Below are 27107 nucleotides of genomic sequence, written 5' to 3' on the forward strand. Positions count from 1 at the left end.
TGCTCCTATGTACAAGAATATAACTACTATAATACTGCTCCTATGTACAAGAATATACGGTAACTACTATAATACTGCCCCTATGTACAAGAATATAACTACTATAATACTGCTCTTACGTACAAGAATATAACTACTATAATACTGTCCCTATGTACAAGAATATAACTACTATAGTACTGCTCCTATGTATAAGAATATAACTACTATCATACTGCTCCTATGTACAAGAACATAACTACTACTAGATGGTGGCCCGATTCTAACGCATCGGGTATTCTAGCATATGTCTCCTGACCCTCCTTTATAATGCCCCATGCAGGAAGTCACATCCCCCGTATATAATACCCCATGCATATAATACCCAATGCATGATGTCACATCCCCTGTATATAATACCCAATGTAGGATGTCACATCCCCCCTATATAATGCCCCATGCAGGAAGTCACATCCCACTATAGTGCCCCATGCAGGATGTCACATCCCCCCTATATAATACCCCATGCAGGATGTCACCTCTCCCCCATATAATGCCCCATGTAGGATGTCACCTCTCCCCCCATATAATGGCCCATGCAGGATGTCACCTCTCCCCCCATATAATGCCCCATGCAGGCTGTGACATCCCCCCTATATAATACCCCATGCAAGATGTCCCATCCCCCCATAGTGCCCCATGCAGGTCCCCTATGGCCCCATACAAAAAAAAAATCCAATACTCACCTCACTGCTTCTCTGGACTGCAGCGTAGCCGGCATCTTCACCCTGTGCGCTGTGACCGGTCAGGAGAGAGCGCGGTGTAAAGACGTCACCGAGTCCTCTGACCTGAGATGACACAGAGCTGCAGCGGAAGACACAGGAGCTGCTGTGCAGGCACGGGGAGGGGTAAGTATGACGCCGGGTGCCGGGGTCCTGATCGAGCGGGGGGAGGGACGGGAGGAGAGGGAGGGGAGAGGAGGGGAGGGGAGGGGAGAGGAGGGGTAAGTATGAAGCCGGGTGCCGGGGTCCTGATCGAGCGGGGAGAGGGACGGGAGGAGAGGGGAGGGGAGAGGAGGGTAGAGGAGGGGAAAGGAGGGGAGGGGAGTCACACTTGTCCTCGGGAGACAAGCGGCCGTAGCCGCTGATCTTCTGACGATAGCCGCATGTAGGTCAGCGGCGCCTGCAGTCGGGGGACTTATGCTGCGAGCAGCCGGCTGCATCTCCCGGCTGCATCGCCGCTGACCTCCGTGCCACACAAGAGCCGCTAATGGCCGCCATGTTTTTCTGAAATGCCGCGTCGCTGATTGGCAGCGGCCGGACCAATCAGCGACCCAGGATTTCCAGGACAGACAGACAGAAAGACAGACAGACAGACGGGATAAGACAATTATATACATAGATAATACTACTCCTATGTACAAGAATATAACTACTATAATACTGCCCCTATGTACAAGAATATAACTACTATAATACTGCCGCTACGTACAAGAATATAACTACTATAATACTGCTCCTATATACAAGAATATAACTACTATAATACTGCTCCCTATGTACAAGAATATAACTACTATAATACTGCCCCCTATGTACAAGAATATAACTACTATAATACTGCCCCTATACACAAGAATATAACTACTATAATACTGCCCCTATACACAAGAATATAACTACTATAATACTGCTCCCTATGTACAAGAATATAACTACTATAATACTGCCCCCTACGTAAAAGAATATAACTACTATAATACTGCTCCTACGTACAAGAATATAACTACTATAATACTGCTCCCTATGTACAAGAATATAACTACTATAATACTGCCCCCTATGTACAAGAATATAACTACTATAATACTGCCCCTATACACAAGAATATAACTACTATAATACTGCCCCTATACACAAGAATATAACTACTATAATACTGCTCCCTATGTACAAGAATATAACTACTATAATACTGCCCCCTACGTACAAGAATATAACTACTATAATACTGCTCCTACGTACAAGAATATAACTACTATAATACTGCTCCCTATGTACAAGAATATAACTACCATTATACTGCTCCTATGTACTAGAATATAACTACTATAATACTGCTCCTATGAACGAGAATGTAACTACTATAATACTGCTCCTATGTACAAGAATATAAATACTATAATACTGCCCCTATGTACAAGGATATAACTACTATAATACTGCCGCTATGTACAAGAATATAACTACTATAATACTGCCCCCTACGTACAAGAATATAACTACTATAATACTGCTCCCTATGTACAAGAATATAACTACCATTATACTGCTCCTATGTACTAGAATATAACTACTATAATACTGCTCCTATGAACGAGAATGTAACTACTATAATACTGCTCCTATGTACAAGAATATAAATACTATAATACTGCCCCTATGTACAAGGATATAACTACTATAATACTGCCGCTATGTACAAGAATATAACTACTATAATACTGCCCCCTACGTACAAGAATATAACTACTATAATACTGCTCCTACGTACAAGAATATAACTACTATAATACTGCTCCCTATGTACAAGAATATAACTACCATTATACTGCTCCTATGTACTAGAATATAACTACTATAATACTGCTCCTATGAACGAGAATGTAACTACTATAATACTGCTCCTATGTACAAGAATATAAATACTATAATACTGCCCCTATGTACAAGGATATAACTACTATAATACTGCCGCTATATACAAGAATATAACTACTATAATAATGCCCCCTATGTACTAGAATATAACTACTATAATACTGCCCCTATGAACAAGAATATAACTACTATACTATTGCCCCCTATATACACGAATATAACTTCTATAATACTGCCTCCTATGTACTAGAATATAACTACTATAATACTGCCCCTATCTACAAGACTATGTGATATCCATTACTCTGTATGGAGGAATATGTGGGGCCATTATACCATATGGAGGATTATGGGGTACCCATTATACTGCATAGAGAACTATGTGGGGCCCATTATACTGTATGGAGGACTATGTGGGGCCCATTATACTGCATGGAAGACTATGTGGGGCCCATTATACTGCATGGAGGACTATGTGGGGCCAATTGTACTGTATGGAGGACTATGTGGGCCCATTATTCTGTATGGAGGACTATGTGGGGTCCATTATACTGTATGGAGGACTTTGTGGGCCCATTATTCTGTATGGAGGACTATGTGGGGCCATTATAATGTATGGAGGACTATGTGGGGCCATTATACTATATGGAGGACGATGTGGGCCCATTATTCTATATGGTGGACTATGTGGGGCCATTATACTGTATGGAGGACTATGTGGGGCCCATTATACTCTATGGAGGACTATGTGGGGCCCATTATACTGTATGGAGGACTATGTGGGGCCCATTATACTATATGAAGGGCTATGTGGGGCCATTATTCTGTATGGAGGACTATGTGTGGCCATTTTACTGTATGAAGGACTATTTGGGGCCATTATTCTGTATGGAAGATTATGTGGGGCCATTATACTGTATGGAGGACTATGTGGTGCCCATTATACTGTATTGAGGGATATGTGGGGCCAATATATTGTATGGAGGAATATGTGGGGTCCATTATACTGTATGGAGGACTATGTTGAGCCCATTATACTATATGGAGGACTATGAGGGGCCCATTATACTGTATGGAGGACTATGTGGGGAAATTATACAGTATGGAGGATTATGTGGGGCAATTATACTGTACGGAGGACTAGGTGGGGCCATTATACTGTATGGAGGACTATGTGGGTCCCATTATACTGCATGGATGACTATGTGGGGCCATTATACTGTATGAAGAACTACGTGGGACCCATTATTCTGTATGGAGGACTATGTGGGGCCCATTATACTGTATGGAGGACTATGTGGGGCCCATTATACTGTATGGAGGACTATGTTGAGCCCATTATACTGTACGGAGGACTATGTGGGGCCCATTATACAGTATGGAGGACTATGTGGGGCCCATTATACTGTATGGAGGACAATGTGGGGCCATTATACTGTATGGAGGACAATGTGGGGCCATTATACTGTATGGAGGACTATGTGGGGTCATTACACTGTATGGAGGACTACGTGGGACCCATTATTCTGTATGGAGGACTATGTGGGGCCCATTATACTGTATGGAGGACTATGTGGGGCCATTATACTGTATGGAGAACTAGGTGGTACCCTTTATACTGTATGGAGGACTATGTGGGTTCTATTATACTGTCTGAAGCACTATGTGGGGCCCATTCTACGGTATTGAGGACTATGGGGGGCCCATTATACTGTATGGAGCACTATATGGGGCCCATTATACTGTATGGAGGACTATGAGGGGCCCATTATACTGTATTGAGGACTATGTGGGGCCATTATACTCTAGGGAGGACTATGTGGGGCCATTATACTCTATGGAGGACAATGTGGGGCCATTATACTGTATGGAGGACTATGTGGTGCCCATTATACTGTATGGAGGACTATGTGGGGCCCATAATACTGTATGGACGACTATGTGGGGCCCATTATACTGTATGGAGGACTACGTGGGGCCCATTATACTGTATGGAGGACTATGTGGGGCCTATTATACTGTATGGTGGACTATGTGGGGCCATTATACTGTTTGGAGGACTATGTGGGGCCCATTATATTGTATGGAGGACTATGTGGGGCCCATTATACTGTATGGAGGACTAGGTGGGGCCCATTATACTGTATGGAGGACTAAGTGGTTTCCATTTTTCTGTATGGAGGACTATGTGGGGTCTATTATACTGTATGAAGCACTGTGTGGGGCCCATTATACTGAATAGAGGACTATGTGGGCCCATTATACTGTATGGAGGACTATGGGGGCCCATTATACTTTATGGAGGACAATGTGGGGCCCATTATACTGTATGGAGTACTATGTGGTGTCTATTATACTGTATGAAGCACTATGTGGTATACTGTATGGAGGACTATGTGGGGTCATTATACTGTATGGAGGACTATGTGGGGCCTGTTATACTGTATGGAGGACTATGTGTGGCCCATTATACTGTATGGAGGACTATGTGGGGCCCATTGAACTGTATGGAGGACTATGTGGGGCTCATTATATTGTATGGAAGACTATGTGGGGCCCATTATACTGTATGGAGGACTATGTGGGGACCATTATTCTGTATGGAGGACTGTATGGGGCCCATTACACTGTATGGAGGACTATGTGGGGCCCATTACACTGTATGGAGGACTATGTTGAGCCCATTATACAGTATGGAGGACTATGTGGGGCCCATTATACAGTATGGAGGACTATGTGGGGCCCATTATACTGTATGGAGGACTATGTGGGGCCATTATACTGTGTGGAGGACAATGTGGGGCCATTCAACTGTATGGAGGACTATGTGGGGTCTTTATACTGTATGGAGGACTAAGTGGGACCCATTATTCTGTATGGACGACTATGTGGGGCCCATTATACTGTATGGAGGACTATGTGGGGCCATTATACTGTATGGAGAACTAGGTGGTACCCATTATACTGTATGTAGGACTATGTGGTGCCCATTATACTGTATGGAGGACTATGCGGGGCCCATAATACTGTATGGACGACAATGTGGGGCCCATTATACTATATGGAGGACTATTGGGGGCCCATTATACTGTATGGAGGACTATGTGGGTCCCATTACACTGTACGGAGGACTATGTGGGTCCCATTATACTGTATGTAGGACTATGTGGGGCCATTATACTCTATGTAGGACTATGTGGGGCCATTATACTCTATGGAGGACTATGTGGGGCCACTATACTCTATGGAGGACATTGTGGGGCCATTATACTGTATGGAGGACTATGTGGGGCCCATTATAATGTATGGACGACTATGTGGGGCCCATTATACTGTATGGAGGACTATGTGGGGGCCATTATACTCTATGGAGGACTATGTGGGGCCATTATACTCTATGGAGGACTATGTGGGGCCATTATACTCTATGGAGGACAATGTGGGGCCATTATACTGTATGGAGGACTATGTGGGGCCCATAATACTGTATGGACGACTATGTGGGGCCCATTATACTGTATGGAGGACTATGTGGGGCCCATTATACTGTATGGAGGACTATGAGTGGCCCATTATACTGTATGGAGGACTATATGGGGCCATTATACTCTATGTAGGACTATGTGGGGCCATTATACTCTATGGAGGACAATGTGGGGCCATTATACTGTATGGAGGACTATGTGGTGCCCATTATAATGTATGGACGACTATGTGGGGCCCATTATACTGTATGGAGGACTATGTGGGTCCCATTATACTGTATGGAGGACTATGTGGGGCCATTATACTCTATGGAGGACTATGTGGGGCCATTATACTCTATGGAGGACAATGTGGGGCCATTATACTGTATGGAGGACTATGTGGGGCCCATAATACTGTATGGACGACTATGTGGGGCCCATTATACTGTATGGAGGACTATGTGGGGCCCACTATACTGTATGGAGGACTATGAGGGGCCCATTATACTGTATGGAGGACTATATGGGGCCATTATACTCTATGTAGGACTATGTGGGGCCATTATACTCTATGGAGGACAATGTGGGGTCATTATACTGTATGGAGGACTATGTGGGGCCATTATACTGTATGGAGGACTATGTGGGGTCATTATACTGTATGGAGGACTACGTGGGACCCATTATTCTGTATGGAGGACTATGTTGGGACCATTATACTGTATGGAGGACTATGTGGGGCCATTATACTGTATGGAGAACTAGGTGGTACCCTTTATACTGTATGGAGGACTATGTGGGTTCTATTATACTGTCTGAAGCACTATGTGGGGCCCATTCTACAGTATTGAGGACTTTGGGGGGCCCATTATACTGTATGGAGCACTATATGGGGCCCATTATACTGTATGGAGGACTATGTGGGGCCATTATACTCTAGGGAGGACTATGTGGGGCCATTATACTGTATGGAGGACTAAGTGGTTTCCATTATTCTGTATGGAGGACTATGTGGGGTCTATTATACTGTATGAAGCACTGTGTGGGGCCCATTATACTGAATAGAGGACTATGTGGGCCCATTATACTGTATGGAGGACTATGGGGGCCCATTATACTGTATGGAGGACAATGTGGGGCCCATTATACTGTATGGAGTACTATGTGGTGTCTATTATACTGTATGAAGAACTATGTGGTATACTGTATGGAGGACTATGTGGAGTCATTATACTGTATGGAGGACTATGTGGGGCCTGTTATACTGTATGGAGGACTATGTGTGGCCCATTATACTGTATGGAGGACTATGTGGGGCCCATTGAACTGTATGGAGGACTATGTGGGGCTCATTATATTGTATGGAAGACTATGTGGGGCCCATTATACTGTATGGAGGACTATGTGGGGACCATTATTCTGTATGGAGGACTGTATGGGGCCCATTATACTGTATGGAGGACTATGTGGGGCCCATTACACTGTATGGGGGACTATGTTGAGCCCATTATACTGTATGGAGGACTATGTGGGGCCCATTATACAGTATGGAGGACTATGTGGGTCCCATTACACTGTACGGAGGACTATGTGGGTCCCATTATACTGTATGTAGGACTATGTGGGGCCATTATACTCTATGTAGGACTATGTGGGGCCATTATACTCTATGGAGGACTATGTGGGGCCACTATACTCTATGGAGGACATTGTGGGGCCATTATACTGTATGGAGGACTATGTGGGGCCCATTATAATGTATGGACGACTATGTGGGGCCCATTATACTGTATGGAGGACTATGTGGGGGCCATTATACTCTATGGAGGACTATGTGGGGCCATTATACTCTATGGAGGACTATGTGGGGCCATTATACTCTATGGAGGACAATGTGGGGCCATTATACTGTATGGAGGACTATGTGGGGCCCATAATACTGTATGGACGACTATGTGGGGCCCATTATACTGTATGGAGGACTATGTGGGGCCCATTATACTGTATGGAGGACTATGAGGGGCCCATTATACTGTATGGAGGACTATATGGGGCCATTATACTCTATGTAGGACTATGTGGGGCCATTATACTCTATGGAGGACAATGTGGGGCCATTATACTCTATGGAGGACTATGTGGTGCCCATTATAATGTATGGACGACTATGTGGGGCCCATTATACTGTATGGAGGACTATGTGGGTCCCATTATACTGTATGGAGGACTATGTGGGGCCATTATACTCTATGGAGGACTATGTGGGGCCATTATACTCTATGGAGGACAATGTGGGGCCATTATACTGTATGGAGGACTATGTGGGGCCCATAATACTGTATGGACGACTATGTGGGGCCCATTATACTGTATGGAGGACTATGTGGGGCCCATTATACTGTATGGAGGACTATGAGGGGCCCATTATACTGTATGGAGGACTATATGGGGCCATTATACTCTATGTAGGACTATGTGGGGCCATTATACTCTATGGAGGACAATGTGGGGCCATTATACTGTATGGAGGACTATGTGGGGCCATTATACTGTATGGAGGACTATGTGGGGTCATTATACTGTATGGAGGACTACGTGGGACCCATTATTCTGTATGGAGGACTATGTTGGGACCATTATACTGTATGGAGGACTATGTGGGGCCATTATACTGTATGGAGAACTAGGTGGTACCCTTTATACTGTATGGAGCACTATGTGGGTTCTATTATACTGTCTGAAGCACTATGTGGGGCCCATTCTACAGTATTGAGGACTTTGGGGGGCCCATTATACTGTATGGAGCACTATATGGGGCCCATTATACTGTATGGAGGACTATGTGGGGCCATTATACTGTATGGAGGACTAAGTGGTTTCCATTATTCTGTATGGAGGACTATGTGGGGTCTATTATACTGTATGAAGCACTGTGTGGGGCCCATTATACTGAATAGAGGACTATGTGGGCCCATTATACTGTATGGAGGACTATGGGGGCCCATTATACTGTATGGAGGACAATGTGGGGCCCATTATACTGTATGGAGTACTATGTGGTGTCTATTATACTGTATGAAGCACTATGTGGTATACTGTATGGAGGACTATGTGGAGTCATTATACTGTATGGAGGACTATGTGGGGCCTGTTATACTGTATGGAGGACTATGTGTGGCCCATTATACTGTATGGAGGACTATGTGGGGCCCATTGAACTGTATGGAGGACTATGTGGGGCTCATTATATTGTATGGAAGACTATGTGGGGCCCATTATACTGTATGGAGGACTATGTGGGGACCATTATTCTGTATGGAGGACTGTATGGGGCCCATTATACTGTATGGAGGACTATGTAGGGCCCATTACACTGTATGGAGGACTATGTTGAGCCCATTATACTGTATGGAGGACTATGTGGGGCCCATTATACAGTATGGAGGACTATGTGGGGCCCATTATACTGTATGGAGGACTATGTGGGGCCATTATACTGTGTGGAGGACAATGTGGGGCCATTCTACTGTATGGAGGACTATGTGGGGTCTTTATACTGTATGGAGGACTAAGTGGGACCCATTATTCTGTATGGACGACTATGTGGGGCCCATTATACTGTATGGAGGACTATGTGGGGCCATTATACTGTATGGAGTACTAGGTGGTACCCATTATACTGTATGGAGGACTATGTGGGTTCTATTATACTGTCTGAAGCACTATGTGGGGCCCATTATACTGTATAGAGGACTACGGGGGGCCCTTTATACTGTATGGAACACTATATGGGGCCCATTATACTGTATGGAGGACTATGTGGGTCTCATTATACTGTATGGAGGACTATGTGGGGCCATTATACTCTATGGAGGACTATGTGGGGCCATTATACTCTATGGAGGACAATGTGGGGCCATTATATTGTATGGAGGACTATGTGGTGCCCATTATACTGTAAGGAGGACTATGCGGGGCCCATATTACTGTATGGACGACAATGTGGGGCCCATTATACTATATGGAGGACTATGTGGGGCTCATTATACTGTTTGGAGGACTATATGGGGCCCATTATACTGTATGGAGGACTATGTGGGTCCCATTACACTGTACGGAGGACTATGTGGGACCCATTATACTGTATGTAGGACTATGTGGGGCCCTTATACTCTATGTAGGACTATGTGGGGCCATTATACTCTATGGAGGACTATGTGGGGCCATTATACTGTATGGAGGACTATGTGGTGCCCATTATAATGTATGGACGACTATGTGGGGCCAAATTATACTGTATGGAGGACTATGTGGGTCCCATTATACTGTATGGAGGACTATGTGGGGCCATTATACTCTATGGAGGACTATGTGGGGCCATTATACTCTAAGGAGGACAATGTGGGGCCATTATACTGTATGGAGGACTATGTGGGGCCCATAATAATGTATGGACGACTATGTGGGGCCCATTATACGGTATGAAGGACTATGTGGGGCCCATTATACTGTATGGAGGACTATGAGGGGCCCATTATACTGTATGGAGGACTATATGGGGCCATTTTACTCTATGTAGGACTATGTGGGGCCATTATACTCTATGGAGGACAAAGTGGGGCCATTATACTGTATGGAGGACTATGTGGGGCCATTATACTGTATGGAGGACTATGTGGGGTCATTATACTGTATGGAGGACTACGTGGGACCCATTATTCTGTATGGAGGACTATGTTGGGCCCATTATACTGTATGGAGGACTATGTGGGGCCATTATACTGTATGGAGAACTAGGTGGTACCCTTTATACTGTATGGAGTACTATGTGGGTTCTATTATACTGTCTGAAGCACTATGTGGGGCCCATTCTACAGTATTGAGGACTATGGGGGGCCCATTATACTGTATGGAGCACTATATGGGGCCCATTATACTGTATGGAGGACTATGTGGGGCCATTATACTCTAGGGAGGACTATGTGGGGCCATTATACTCTATGGAGGACAATGTGGGGCCATTATACTGTATGGAGGACTATGTGGTGCCCATTATACTGTATGGAGGACTATGTGGGGCTCATAATACTGTATGGACGACTATGTGGTGCCCATTATACTGTAAGGAGGACTATGCGGGGCCCATATTACTGTATGGACGACAATGTGGGGCCCATTATACTATATGGAGGACTATGTGGGGCCCATTATACTGTTTGGAGGACTATATGGGGCCCATTATACTGTATGGAGGACTATGTGGGTCCCATTACACTGTACGGAGGACTATGTGGGTCCCATTAAACTGTATGTAGAACTATGTGGGGCCATTACACTCTATGTAGGACTATGTGGGGCCATTATACTCTATGGAGGACTATGTGGGGCCACTATACTCTATGGAGGACATTGTGGGGCCATTATACTGTATGGAGGACTATGTGGTGCCCATTATAATGTATGGACGACTATGTGGGGCCCATTATACTGTATGGAGGACTATGTGGGTCCCATTATACTGTATGGAGGACTATGTGGGGCCATTATACTCTATGGAGGACTATGTGGGGCCATTATACTCTATGGAGGACAATGTGGGGCCATTATACTGTATGGAGGACTATGTGGGGCCCATAATAATGTATGGACGACTATGTGGGGCCCATTATACGGTATGGAGGACTATGTGGGGCCCATTATACTGTATGGAGGACTATGAGGGGCCCATTATACTGTATGGAGGACTATATGGGGCCATTATGCTCTATGTAGGACTATGTGGGGCCATTATACTCTATGGAGGACAATGTGGGGCCATTATACTGTATGGAGGACTATGTGGGGCCATTATACTGTATGGAGGACTATGTGGGGTCATTATACTGTATGGAGGACTATGTGGGGTCATTATACTGTATGGAGGACTACGTGGGAGCCATTATTCTGTATGGAGGACTATGTTGGGCCCATTATACTGTATGGAGGACTATGTGGGGCCATTATACTGTATGGAGAACTAGGTGGTACCCTTTATACTGTATGGAGGACTATGTGGGTTCTATTATACTGTCTGAAGCACTATGTGGGGCCCATTCTACAGTATTGAGGACTATGGGGGGCCCATTATACTGTATGGAGCACTATATGGGGCCCATTATACTGTATGGAGGACTATGTGGGGCCATTATACTCTAAGGAGGACTATGTGGGGCCATTATACTCTATGGAGGACAATGTGGTGCCCATTATACTGTATGGAGGACTATGTGGTGCCCATTATACTGTATGGAGGACTATGTGGGGCTCATAATACTGTATGGATGACTATGTGGGGCCAATTATACTGTATGGAGGACTACGTGGGGCCCATTATACTGTATGGAGGACTATGTTGGGCCCATTATACTGTATGGTGGACTATGTGGGGCCATTATGCTGTTTGGAGGACTATGTGGGGCCCATTATATTGTATGGAGGACTATGTGGGGCCCATTATACTGTATGGAGGACTATGTGGGGCCCATTATACTGTATGGAGGACAATGTGGGGCCCATTATACTGTATGGAGGACTAAGTGGTTTCCATTATTCTGTATGGAGGACTATGTGGGGTCTATTATACTGTATGAAGCACTGTGTAGGGCCCATTATACTGAATAGAGGACTATGTGGGCCCATTATACTGTATGGAGGACTATGGGGGCCCATTATACTGTATGGAGGACAATGTGGGGCCCATTATACTGTATGGAGTACTATGTGGTGTCTATTATACTGTATGAAGCACTATGTGGTGCCCATTATACTGTATGGAGGACTATGTGTGGTCATTATACTGTATGGAGGACTATGTGGGGCCTGTTATACTGTATGGAGGACTATGTGTGGCCCATTATACTGTATGGAGGACTATGTGGGGCCCATTGAACTGTATGGAGGACTATGTGGGGCTCATTATATTGTATGGAAGACTATGTGGGGCCCATTATACTGTATGGAGGACTATGTGGGGACCATTATTCTGTACGGAGGACTGTATGGGGCCCATTATACTGAATGGAGGACTATGTGGGGCCCATTACACTGTATGGAGGACTATGTTGAGCCCATTATACTGTATGGAGGACTATGTGGGGCCCATTATAAAGTATGGAGGACTATGTGGGGCCCATTATACTGTATGGAGGACTATGTGGGGCCATTATACTGTGTGGAGGACAATATGGGGCCATTCTCCTGTATGGAGGACTATGTGGGGTCTTTATACTGTATGGAGGACTAAGTGGGACCCATTATTCTGTATGGACGACTATGTGGGGCCCATTATACTGTATGGAGGACTATGTGGGGCCATTATACTGTATGGAGAACTAGGTGGTACCCATTATACTGTATGGAGGACTATGTGGGTTCTATTATACTGTCTGAAGCACTATGTGGGGCCCATTATACTGTAAGGAGGACTATGGGGGGCCCATTATACTGTATGGAGCACTATATGGGGCCCATTATACTGTATGGAGGACTATGTGGGTCTCATTATACTGTATGGAGGACTATGTGGGGCCATTATACTCTATGGAGGACTATTTGGGGCCATTATACTCTATGGAGGACAATGTGATGCCCATTATACTGTATGGAGGACTATGCGGGGCCCATAATACTGTATGGACGACAATGTGGGGCCCATTATACTATATGGAGGACTATGTGGGGCCCGTTATACTGTTTGGAGGACTATGTGGGGCCCATTATACTATATGTAGGACTATGTGGGTCCCATTACACTGTACGGAGGACTATGTGGGTCCCATTATACTGTATGGAGGACTATGTGGGGCCATTATACTATATGTAGGACTATGTGGGGCCATTATACTCTATGGAGGACTATGTGGGGCCATTATACTCTATGGAGGACTATGTGGGGCCACTATACTCTATGGAGGACATTGTGGGGCCATTATACTGTATGGAGGACTATGTGGTGCCCATTATAATGTATGGACGACTATGTGGGGCCCATTATACTGTATGGAGGACTATGTGGGTCCCATTATACTGTATGGAGGACTATGTGGGGCCATTATACTCTATGGAGGACAATGTGGGGCCATTATATTGTATGGAGGACTATGTGGGGCCCATAATACTGTATGGACGACTATGTGGCGCCCATTATACTGTATGGAGGATTATGTGGGGCCCATTATACTGTATGGAGGACTATGTGGGGCCCATTATACTGTATGGAGGACTATGTGGGGTCCATTATACTGTATGGAGCTATGTGGCGCCCATTATACTGTATGGAGGACTATGTGGGGCCCATTATACTGTATGGAGGACTATATGGGGCCCATATACTCTATGGAGGACTATGTGGGGCCATTATTCTGTATGGAGGACTATGTGGGATTCATTATTCTGTATGGAGGACTATGTGGGACCCATTATACTGTATGGAGGACTATGTGGATCCATTATACTGTATGGAGGACAATGTGGGGCCTTTATACTGTATGGAGGACTATGTGGGGCCCATTATACTGTAGGGAGGACTAGGTGGGGCCCATTATACTGTATGGAGGACTATGTGGGGCCCATTATACTGTATGGAGCACTATGTGGGGCCCATTATACTGTATGGAGGACTACGTGGGGCCCATTATACTGTATGGAGGACTATGTGGGTCCATTATTCTGTATGGAGGACTATGTGGGGCGCATTATACTGTATGGAGGACTATGTGGACCCATTATACTGTATGGAGGACTATGTGGACCCATTATTCTGTATGGAGGACTATGTGGGGGCCATTATTCTGTATGGAGGACTATGTGGGACCATTATACTGTATGGAGGACTATGTGGTGCCTATTATACTGTATGGAGGACTATTTGGTGCCCATTATACTGTATGAAGGACTATGTGAGGCCCATTATACTGTATGGAGGACTATGTGGGGTCTATTATACTGTATGAAGGACTAAGTGGGGCCCATTATACTGTATGGAGGAATATGTGGGGCCCATTATTCTGTATGGTGGACTATGTGGGGCCCATTATACTGTAAGTAGGACTATGTGGGGACCGTTATTCTGTATTGAGGGCTATGTGGGGCCATTATACTGTATGGATGACTTTGCGAGGCCATTATGCTGTATGGAGGACTATGTGGGGCCCATTACACTGTATGGAGGACTATGTGGGGCCATTATACTGTATGGAGGGCTATGTGGGGCCCATTATTCTGTATGGAGGACTATGTGGGGCCCATTATACTGCATGGAGGACTATGTGGGGTCATTATACTGTATGGAGGACTACGTGGGACCCATTATTCTGTATGGAGGACTATGTTGGGCCCATTATACTGTATGGAGGACTATGTGGGGCCATTATACTGTATGGAGAACTAGGTGGTACCCTTTATACTGTATGGAGGACTATGTGGGTTCTATTATACTGTCTGAAGCACTATGTGGGGCCCATTCTACAGTATTGAGGACTATGGGGGGCCCATTATACTGTATGGAGCACTATATGGGGCCCATTATACTGTATGGAGGACTATGTGGGGCCATTATACTCTAAGGAGGACTATGTGGGGCCATTATACTCTATGGAGGACAATGTGGTGCCCATTATACTGTATGGAGGACTATGTGGTGCCCATTATACTGTATGGAGGACTATGTGGGGCTCATAATACTGTATGGATGACTATGTGGGGCCAATTATACTGTATGGAGGACTACGTGGGGCCCATTATACTGTATGGAGGACTATGTTGGGCCCATTATACTGTATGGTGGACTATGTGGGGCCATTATACTGTTTGGAGGACTATGTGGGGCCCATTATATTGTATGGAGGACTATGTGGGGCCCATTATACTGTATGGAGGACTATGTGGGGCCCATTATACTGTATGGAGGACAATGTGGGGCCCATTATACTGTATGGAGGACTAAGTGGTTTCCATTATTCTGTATGGAGGACTATGTGGGGTCTATTATACTGTATGAAGCACTGTGTAGGGCCCATTATACTGAATAGAGGACTATGTGGGCCCATTATACTGTATGGAGGACTATGGGGGCCCATTATACTGTATGGAGGACAATGTGGGGCCCATTATACTGTATGGAGTACTATGTGGTGTCTATTATACTGTATGAAGCACTATGTGGTGCCCATTATACTGTATGGAGGACTATGTGTGGTCATTATACTGTATGGAGGACTATGTGGGGCCTGTTATACTGTATGGAGGACTATGTGTGGCCCATTATACTGTATGGAGGACTATGTGGGGCCCATTGAACTGTATGGAGGACTATGTGGGGCTCATTATATTGTATGGAAGACTATGTGGGGCCCATTATACTGTATGGAGGACTATGTGGGGACCATTATTCTGTACGGAGGACTGTATGGGGCCCATTATACTGAATGGAGGACTATGTGGGGCCCATTACACTGTATGGAGGACTATGTTGAGCCCATTATACTGTATGGAGGACTATGTGGGGCCCATTATAAAGTATGGAGGACTATGTGGGGCCCATTATACTGTATGGAGGACTATGTGGGGCCATTATACTGTGTGGAGGACAATATGGGGCCATTCTCCTGTATGGAGGACTATGTGGGGCCATTGTTCTGTATGGATGACTATGTGGGGCCCATTATACTGTATAGAGGACTATGTGGGTCCATTATACTGTATGGATGACTATGTGAGGCCATTATACTGTATGGAGGACTATGTGGGGCCCATTACACTGTATGCAGGACTATGTGGGGACCATTATTCTGTATGGAGGACTATGTGGGGCCATTATTCTGTATGGAGGACTATGTGGGGCTCATTATACTGTATGGAGCACTATGTGTGGACCATTATTCTGTACGGAGGACTATATAGGGCCCATTATACCGTATGCAGGACTATATAGGGACCATTATTCTGCATGGGGGACTATGTGGGGCCATTATACTGTATGGAGGACTATGTTGGGCCCATTACACTGTATGCAGGACTATGTGGGGACCATTATTCTGTATGGAGGACTATGTGGGGCCATTATTCTGCATGGAGGACTATGTGGGGCTCATTATACTGTATGGAGCACTATGTGGGGACCATTATTCTTTACGGAGGACTATATAGGGCCCATTATACCGTATGCAGGACTATGTGGGGACCATTATTCTGTATGGAGGACTATGTGGGGCTATTATACTGTATGGAGGATTATGTGGTGCACATTATACTGCATGGAGGACTATGTGGGGCCATTATTCTGTATGGAGGACTATGTGGGGCCATTATACTGTATGGAGGACTATGTGAGGCCCATTATTCTGTATGGAGGACTATGTGGGGCCCATTATACTGTATGAAGGACTATGCCGGGCCATTATACTGTATGGAGGGCTATATGAGGCCCATTATACTGTATGGAGGACAAGGTGGGGTCCATTATTCTGTATGGAGGACTATGTGGGGACCATTATTCTGTATGGAGGACTATGTGGGGCTATTATACTGTATGGAGGATTATGTGGTGCCCATTATACTGCATGGAGGACTATGTGGGGCCCACCTTTTTTTGTCAGGCGGGATGAGGGAGGTGGGGTACAGTAGGGTCATCAAACTGTGCGTATGGAGGGGACTGTAGAGGAAATCACTGTGGGGGTATCTTACTGTGTTGTGGGGCACTTTTGTTTGCATCATACATTATTATCTGTATTATTCAAGGTTTTTAATCCTTTGTTATTACACATTTATATTAGGCCATTGGGCCATGTGCTTTTTACCGCTCTTACATACAGTAACATATATTATTCCAATAAATATTCTAAGATCTATCAAGTAAAATGTACTTTGTTGGTGGGACAAGACTTTTAAGTTTGTTTATGAAAAACTTTGTTATATTTGATGATAAGGAAAAACTTCCTCAATTATAGACATTTTTTAATAAATATCAAGGTTGGTCGTGACTTTGTCCGAGCTTTTAATTTTGGCCCTTTGTGTATTTGAGTTTGACATCTCTGGTCCAGATGATACCGCAGCTATGGACACCATTAATGTTTTTCTTTGTTTTAAGCTTGCGCTATAACTCGTTGGACAAAGAAGCGGCAGCAATGGAGGCCGATGTGCTGAAATCTCCAATGTGCCAAGTAAAAAGTCTCCTGTAAGTGTCAATCAAATAATGTTTATTTTACAAGATATATTAGACAGTAGATGTATGGCCCGCAGCACAGAGCATCTCAGGAAAGTACTGAGATGATGCTAATGGGGATAGATCTATATGTGACGAGTATAATAGTATAGGGTCCTAAGCTCTACCTCTGATCCAAAGCATCAAATCATGTCAAAATTGTTTTCGGAATTGTCCCATTTTGTTTAAATGGGTATATGTTGTTACAGCATGTGTGGTAACAGCATCGGGTCCGAAGGCGTCCAGTGTCTCTGGGAAGCATTAAGTCATAACCAGACCCTGGAGGAGCTTTATGTGGACATAACCGGTATTACAGACAGTGGCCTGGACAATTTACTACCGTGCCTAGCAAACAACAAGACTCTACGGCTGATTACGTAAGAAAACTATGTTTAATATATAACTACTACTATACTGCTCCTATGTATAAGAATATAACTACTATAATACTGCCCCTATGTACAAGAATATAACTATTATAATACTACCCCCTATGTACAAGAATATAACCACTATAATACTGCCCCCTATGTACAAGAATATAACTACTATAATACTGCCCCTATGTACAAGAATATAACCACTATAATACTGCCCCCTATGTACAAGAATATAACCACTATAATACTGCCCCCTATGTACAAGAATATAACTACTATAATACTGCCCCTATGTACAAGAATATAACAACTATAATACTGCTCCTATGTACAAGAATATAACTACTATAATACTGCCCCTATGTACAAGAATATAACAACTATAATACTGCTTCTATGTACAAGAATATAACTACTATAATACTGCCCCTATGTACAAGAATATAACAACTATAATACTGCCCCCTATGTACAAGAATATAACTACTATAATACTGCTCCTATGTACAAGAATATAACTACTATAATACTGCCCCAATGTACAAGAATATAACTACTATAATACTGCTCCTATGTACAAGAATATAACTACTATAATACTGCCCCTATGTACAAGAATATAACTACTATAATACTGCTCCTATGTACAAGAATATAACTACTATAATACTGCCCCTATGTACAAGAATATAACTACTATAATACGGCTCCTATGTACAAGAATATAACTACTATAATACTGCTCCCTATGTACAAGAATATAACTACTATAATACTGCCCCTATGTACAAGAATATAGCAACTATAATACTGCTCCTATGTACAAGAATATAACTACTATAATACTGCCCTATGTACAAGAATATAACTACTATAATACTGCTCCTATGTACAAGAATATAACTACTATAATACTGCTCCTATGTACAAGAATATAACTACTATAATACTGCTCCTATGTACAAGAATATAACTACTATAATACGGCCCTGATTGTACAAGAATATAACTACTATAATACTGCCCCCTATGTACAAGAATATAACTACTATAATACTGCTCCTATATACAAGAATATAACTACTATAATACTGCCCCTATGTACAAGAATATAACTATTGTAATACTGAACCTATGTACAAGAATATAACTGTTATAATATTGCCCCCTATGTACAAGAATATAACTATTGTAATACTGAACCTATGTACAAGAATATAACTGTTATAATACTGCCCCCTATGTACAAGAATATAACTTCTATAATACTGCCCCTATGTACAAGAATATAACTGCTATAATACTGCCCCCTATGTACAAGAATATAACTACTATAATACTGCTCCTATATACAAGAATATAACTACTATAATACTGCCCCTATGTACAAGAATATAACTGTTATAATACTGCCCCTATGTACAGGAATATAGCTACTATAATACTGCTCCTATATACAAGAATATAGCTACTATAATACTGCTCCTATGTACAAGAATAAAACTACTATAATACTGCTCCCTATGTACAAGAATATAACTATTGTAATACTGAACCTATGTACAAGAATATAACTGTTATAATATTGCCCCCTATGTACAAGAATATAACTATTGTAATACTGAACCTATGTACAAGAATATAACTGTTATAATACTGCCCCCTATGTACAAGAATATAACTTCTATAATACTGCCCCTATGTACAAGAATATAACTGCTATAATACTGCCCCCTATGTACAAGAATATAACTACTATAATACTGCTCCTATATACAAGAATATAACTACTATAATACTGCCCCTATGTACAAGAATATAACTGTTATAATACTGCCCCTATGTACAGGAATATAGCTACTATAATACTGCTCCTATATACAAGAATATAGCTACTATAATACTGCTCCTATGTACAAGAATAAAACTACTATAATACTGCTCCCTATGTACAAGAATATAATTACTATAATACTGCTCCTATGTACAAGAATATAACTACTATAATATTGCCCCTATGTACAGGAATATAGCTACTATAATACTGCCCCTATGTACAAGAATATAACTGTTATAATACTGCCCCTATGTACAAGAATATAACTACTATAATACTGCCCCTATGTGCAAGAATATAACTATTGTAATACTGAACCTATGTACAAGAATATAACTGTTATAATACGGCCCCTATGTACAAGAATATAACTGTTATAATACTGCCCCCTATGGACAGAGTTGTGGATAATTATCTCCTTTCCTGCTCAGTATTGTAGGTAACAAGCTGAGTGACAGAGGGAAGGAGGTTTTGCAGGAGCTGCAGGGACGTTTGCCCGGCCTGAAGATTCTCAGCAGCTTCATGGGTGACATGGGGCTGCTGCAGGCGTACCTGGACTGGGTGCAGGAACTAAAGGAAAACTCACAGCAGATGGAGTCCGTGAAAAATGTTGATGCCTTGCGTAATATATTGTCAGAGCTCCAGAAGGAGGATCCGGCAGAGAAGCCCCTGGACCTCAGGGAGAGAGCGGCACAGCTGGAGAGGGAGATTCACCTGATCCTTCAGTCATCTTCAGAAACTGGGAGATAAGGAGCAGAGGTTCTAGATCATCCAGTAATCCGGAACACTAAAAACTGTGAAAACTTTCTATACTGTGAACCAGACTACCTATTAAAGGAGCGACTGTACACGCTTCAGAATTTTCCATATTTTTGTATAATTTTTACCTAAAACTATTTCAGATTTTTACACTAAAAAACTTAGTCCTAAAAGTAGATAAATGGAACCAAATAAACTCCGTGAGATGAAAATGATAAAGCTTCGTTATTTTTTTGCTACAAGGAAATTGATCTAATATCACATGTCCGAGAGCGGCAAAAGTATGTGAACCTTTACAATTAGCAGACAATTCGAAGGAGACATTATTAGTCTGGTGTTCTCAATCAATGGGAGGACAATCGGGTGTGAGTGGGCCACCTGTTTTTATTTAAAGACAAGGAGCTATCAAAGTCTGCACTTCACAACACAAGTTTGTGAAAGTGAATCGTGGCACAAATCAAGGACATTTCTGAGAATTTCAGAAGAAGAGTTATTGATGCTCAGGAGACTGTAAAAGGTTACAAAAGCATCTCTAAAGAGTTTGACTCCATCAATCCACAGTTTGACAGATTGTGTAGAAATGGAGGAAATTCAAAACCAGTATTACCCTCCCCAGGACTGGACGACCCACAAAGATCACTCCAAGAGCAAGGCGTATAGCAGTCCGCGAAGTCACAAAGGAACCCAAGGTCACCTCTAAGCAACTAAAGGCCTCTCTCATATTAGCTAATGTTCATGAGTCCACCATCATTAGGAAACTGAACAACAATGGAGTGCAAAGCAGGATTGCAAGGAGAAAGTCGATGCTCTGCAAAAAACATTGCTGCTTGCAGTTTAGTAAAGATCACCCGTCCAAGCCAGGAGGCGACCGGAACGATGTTTTGTGGACAGATGAGACCAAGAAAACAGCTTTGTCTCACCGGACACTGAGAGCAAAGGTTCACATACTTTTTGCACCCACAGACATGTGATATGGGATCATTTTCCTCCTTTTAAAAAATGTCTAATATTTTGTACTTGTTTGTTTCTTTATCTACTTTTGGACTTGTGTGAAAATCTAATGTAGTTTTAAGTTACAATTTCTCTAAAGGGTTTACAAACTTTTAAGCACCACTGTATGTAAATATACCATTGATCAGCTGATCGAAGAAGCAGCGGCACAGCAAAAATAGAACAGCGCCATACACCATGTAGTGGCCGTGAATGGTACTGCCAGCTCTTCCCTAAATTTGGAGCCGGTGAGCCACGGGTTAATGATAATAGTGTTATAGGTTATATCCTTACATTAATTGAATTTCTACCTATTGTATTGTCATTTCCTCATCAGAATTTATCATAGTTCATGGTATTATGAAGCCGTAAAGAACAAATAGATAAAATGCAATTTTAGGATGAAGACGTTCCTTGCATATAGATGATCGTAATCTGGCCAAATGTCATCTGACGTCAAAGGATGAGATAAGTGGCTGCCAGGACTGAGGTGACGCTTATCCCAACGGATTAGACAGGAGAGCCAGTGCCATCATCGTAGGAACGATCCCCCTTGAAGAAACAAGTTTATTGTTGTAATATGTTATGTGATGTAATGTGAATTGTGATATGCGCTAAAGATGTTAGTCATATTGATATTGTGTGTAGTTTGACAGTTGGGATAGTGAGAGTTAATGTTTGGGAGTGGCCCAGAGTGGGAGGGGGTTGGTTGAAGGGAAAGTTACAATTTCCTCGTAGTGGGTCAGATAGTGCCCAGGTGTATAGAGTAAGGACCTAAGGTCCAAAGTGAGCAGCGCCGCATTCTGGGGTGTCCCTAAGTGAGAGGAGACCAAAAGGAAAGAGATAGCGAGATCTGGAGCAGATTTTTTATCGAATCGTTGGTGCTGGATGTTCCTTTCGTCTTTTACCCTCACACATAGGTATAATTGCAAATTTGTAAAAACTAGCAACTTTCTCATTTACGTTGTATTAAAATTTTGCACAGATCTCTGTATAATTACTATTTTGTTGTTCATAGTTTCTGAATTGTGAGCCAAGTTACCGGCCACCGCTGCCGTTTATCAGTGGTGGCCCGAGCATGCTCAGTTCCTACAGAACTTGTAATCACTAGGAATGAGCGAACCCAGACTGCAAAGATAAGGATTCGTACCGGACATCTAGTGTCCGGGGCTAAACTCCGAACATGGACTGCTCCCGGGAGTCTCTTTTAAAAGACAGAGAAAGAGAGAGACAAATGAAGAGAGAGAGAGAGACAAGGGAAGAGAGAGAGAGAGACAAGGGAAGAGAGAGAGACAAGGGAAGAGAGAGAGAGACAAGGGAAGAGAGATAGAAAGAGGGAAAGGAAGAGTGAGAGAGACAAAGGAAGAGAGAGATAGAAAGGAAGAGAGAGATAGAAAGGAAGAGAGAGATAGAAAGGAAGAGCGAGATAGAAAGAAAGAGCGAGATAGAAAGAAAGAGCGAGATAGAAAGAAAGAGCGAGATAGAAAGAAAGAGCGAGATAGAAAGAAAGAGCGAGATAGAAAGAAAGAGCGAGATAGAAAGAAAGAGCGAGATAGAAAGAAAGAGCGAGATAGATAGAACGAGAGAGAGACAAAAGAAAAGAGAGAGAAAGGACAAGACAAAGGAAGAGAGAGACAATGGAAGAGAGACAAAAGGGAGAGAGACAAAAGGGAGAGAGACAAAAGGGAGAGAGACAAAAGGGAGAGAGACAAAAGGGAGAGAGACAAAAGGGAGAGAGACAAAAGGGAGAGAGACAAAAGGGAGAGAGACAAAAGGGAGAAAGACAAAGGAAAAGACAGAGAGAGGAAGGAAGAGGAAAGAAGAGAGAGAGACAAGGGAAGAGAGAGACAAAGGAAGAGAGAGAGACAAAGGGAGAGAGACAAAGGGAGAGAGACAAAGGGAGAGAGACAAAGGAAAAGACAGAGAGAGAAAGGAAGAGGAAGGAAGAGAGAGACAAGGGAAGAGAGAGAGACAAAGAAAGGAAGAAAGAGAAAGGAAGAAAGCGAGAAAGGAAGAAAGCGAGAAAGGAAGAAAGAGAGAAAGGAAGAAAGAGAGAAAGGAAGAGAGCGAGAAAGGAAGAGAGCGAGAAAGGAAGAGAGCGAGAAAGGAAGAGAGCGAGAAAGACAAAGGGAGAGAGATAAAAGGAAAAGACAGAGAGAAAGGAAGAGGAGGGAAGAGAGAGACAAAGGAAGAGAGAGAGAGACAAAGCAAGAGAGAGACAAAGGAAGAGAGACAAAGGAAGAGAGAGACAAAGGAAGAGAGAGACAAAGGAATAGAGAGACAAAGGAATAGAGAGACAAAGGAAGAGAGAGAGACAAAGGAAGAGAGAGAGACAAAGGAAGAGAGAGAGACAAAGGAAGAGAGAGAGACAAAGGAAGAGATACAAAGGAAGAGAGAAAGGAAGAGAGAGGACAAGAGAGACAAAGAAAGAGAGAAAGACAAAGGAAGAGAGAAAGACAAAGGAAGAGAGAAAGGAAGAGAGAGAGAAAGGACAAGAGAGTCAAAGAAGGAGAGAGAGACAAAGGAAGAGAGAGACAAAGGAAGAGAGAGTCAGAGGAAGAGAGAGACGATAGAAGAGAGAGAGACAAAGGAAGAGAGAGAAAGGAAGAGGAAGGGAGAGAGACAAGGGAAGAGAGAGAAACAAAGGAAGAGAGAGACAAAGGAAGATAGATAGCCAAAGAAAGGAAGAGAAAAGACAAGACAGACAAAGAAAGACAGAGAGACAAAGGAAGAAAGAGAGAAAGGAAGAGAAAGAGATAAAGGAAGAGAGAGAGAGAAAGGAAGAGAGAGAGAGAAAGGAAGAGAGAGAGAGAAAGGAAGAGAGAGAGAGAAAGGAAGAGAGAGAGAGAAAGGAAGAGAGAGAGAGAAAGGAAGAGAGAGAGAGAAAGGAAGAGAGAGAGAGAAAGGAAGAGAGAGAGAGAAAGGGAGAGCGGAAAAGAGAGAGAGGAAAAGGAAGAGAGACAAAGGAAAAGACGGAGAGAGAAAGGAAGAGGAAGGGAGACAGAGAGACAAGGGAAGAGAGAGACAAAGGAAGAGAGAAACAAAGAAAGAGGGACAAAGAAAGAGAGAGAAAGGACAACAGAGACAAAGGAAGAGAGAAAGAGAAAGGAAGAGAGAAAAATAATGAGAGACAAAGGAAGAGAGACAAAGGGAGAGAGAAAGGAAGAGAGAGAGACTTTGACGTCTATGGGGTTCGGGTACAATTTCGGGTACAGTTCTGGTACGTGAACTGAACTTTGCACTAAAGTTTGCTAGAACCCAGACTTCCACGGTTCCGCTCATACCCAGTAATCACAGCACTGTAGCCGGCTGGGGTCATTGTGACGCTAGTACCTGATCCGGCCAACTCCAGAGCTGCTGCTTTATATAGGGAGAGCACAGCTCAAACTAATGGCGTAATGATGCTGAAGATGAATCAGGAAGCTGAGAGCTCCTGCCGAACATGATGGAACAACCCCTTTAAATGAAAGGCATTGTCCATGGAGTGTTTTGTTTTAGTGGTAGAATTTGGTTTAAAAAAAAAGCATATTGACATCAGCGATCCCTGAATCTGCTCCATCCTGCACTAGTCTGTGTTTGAGTCAGGAGACTGCACACAGCGCCACCTAAAGGGGAAAGGAAGAGAAAAACGGTGAAAATTCGTAATACAGGGGTGGGCACAGGGCGAGGTGAGGGGCTACATGCCACATTGTCACAGGTGTACAACACTACCCGTGTAATTAAGCTGAAGTCCTGCTATGTATAGTACAAGTAATCGGATGATCGCAGCTTATACTAAATACAGAAAAAAACAGGAAAAATCTTTTTAAAAATATAAAAAATATTAAAGTTAAAATACACATATTTTGTATTGTGTTCAGAATCACCCGATCGATCAAAATATAAAATAAATTAATCAGTAAACGGCGCAACGAGAAAAAAACAAAAACGCCAAAATTACATTTTTTTGGTCGCCGCAACATTGCAATAAAATACAATAACGGGTGATCAAAACATTGGATCTACCCCAATATGGTATCAATAAAAACGTCAGCTCAGGGCGCAAAAAATAAGCCCTCACCGGGCCCCAGATCCTGAAAACTGGAGACGCTACAGGTTTCGGAAAAGGGTGACATAAGCCAATTTTTTTTTTTTTTTTTTCCAAATTTCAATTTTTTTTTCACCACTTAAAATGAAAAACTATACATATTTGGTATCTATGAACTCGTAATGACCGGGAGAATCATACTGTTGGGTCAGTTTTAGCATTTAGTGAACATGGTAAATAAAAAACCCAAAAAACAACTGTGGAATTGCACTTTTTTTTGCAATTTCACCTCACTTGGGATTTTTTTTTTCCCTTTTTCCAGTACACGACACGGTAAAATCAATGATGTCATTCAAAAGTACAACTTGTCCCGCAAAAAATAAGCCCTCGCACGGCCATATTGATGGAAAAATAAAAAAAGTTACGGCTCTGGGAAGAAGGGGAGGGAAAAAACGGAAAAAAAAAAAAAGTTACAGTGGAAAAAAGAAGAAATGAAGGGAAAGAAACTTTTATGATATATTGGGGGGATAATATATAGACGTGCACAAAAAGAAAGATAAAGTGATAAAAAAAAATAAAAAGTCTTCACCGAAAAAAAAAAAATGTTATGGCTGCTGAAAGTATGAAGGCAAAAAAGGCCAGTGAGTGAAGGGTTAAGCTGCAGCCACCCCGTGCTCCTCCAGGGACCGCTGCACATACAGCACACGTGTGCACAGGGCGCAAAACTGCTCCATATAACGCATGAAGCCTCCTCCCCATATATTAATGTG

At 43.0% G+C, this 27107-nt stretch overlaps 1 protein-coding gene across 1 annotated transcript in view; it reads left to right on the top strand.

Moving 5' to 3' along the window:
* The window catches only part of LOC141171993 (protein NLRC3-like), a 38488-nt gene extending 15192 nt beyond the window's left edge, over positions 1 to 23296 (top strand). Inside the window, exons 7-9 of the mRNA XM_073655749.1 lie at positions 18231 to 18317; positions 18554 to 18721; positions 20993 to 23296. Of these exons, the coding sequence (XP_073511850.1) occupies positions 18231 to 18317; positions 18554 to 18721; positions 20993 to 21311 (574 nt within the window). The 3' untranslated portion in view covers positions 21312 to 23296. The remainder of the gene's footprint in view (positions 1 to 18230; positions 18318 to 18553; positions 18722 to 20992) is intronic.
* The last annotated feature ends 3811 nt before the right edge of the window (positions 23297 to 27107 follow it).

This window comes from Phyllobates terribilis, unplaced genomic scaffold (genome assembly GCF_046119375.1).
Source record: "Phyllobates terribilis strain yellow unplaced genomic scaffold, ASM4611937v1 Scaffold_12__6_contigs__length_324123572, whole genome shotgun sequence".
NCBI classification, from domain to species: domain Eukaryota; kingdom Metazoa; phylum Chordata; class Amphibia; order Anura; family Dendrobatidae; genus Phyllobates; species Phyllobates terribilis.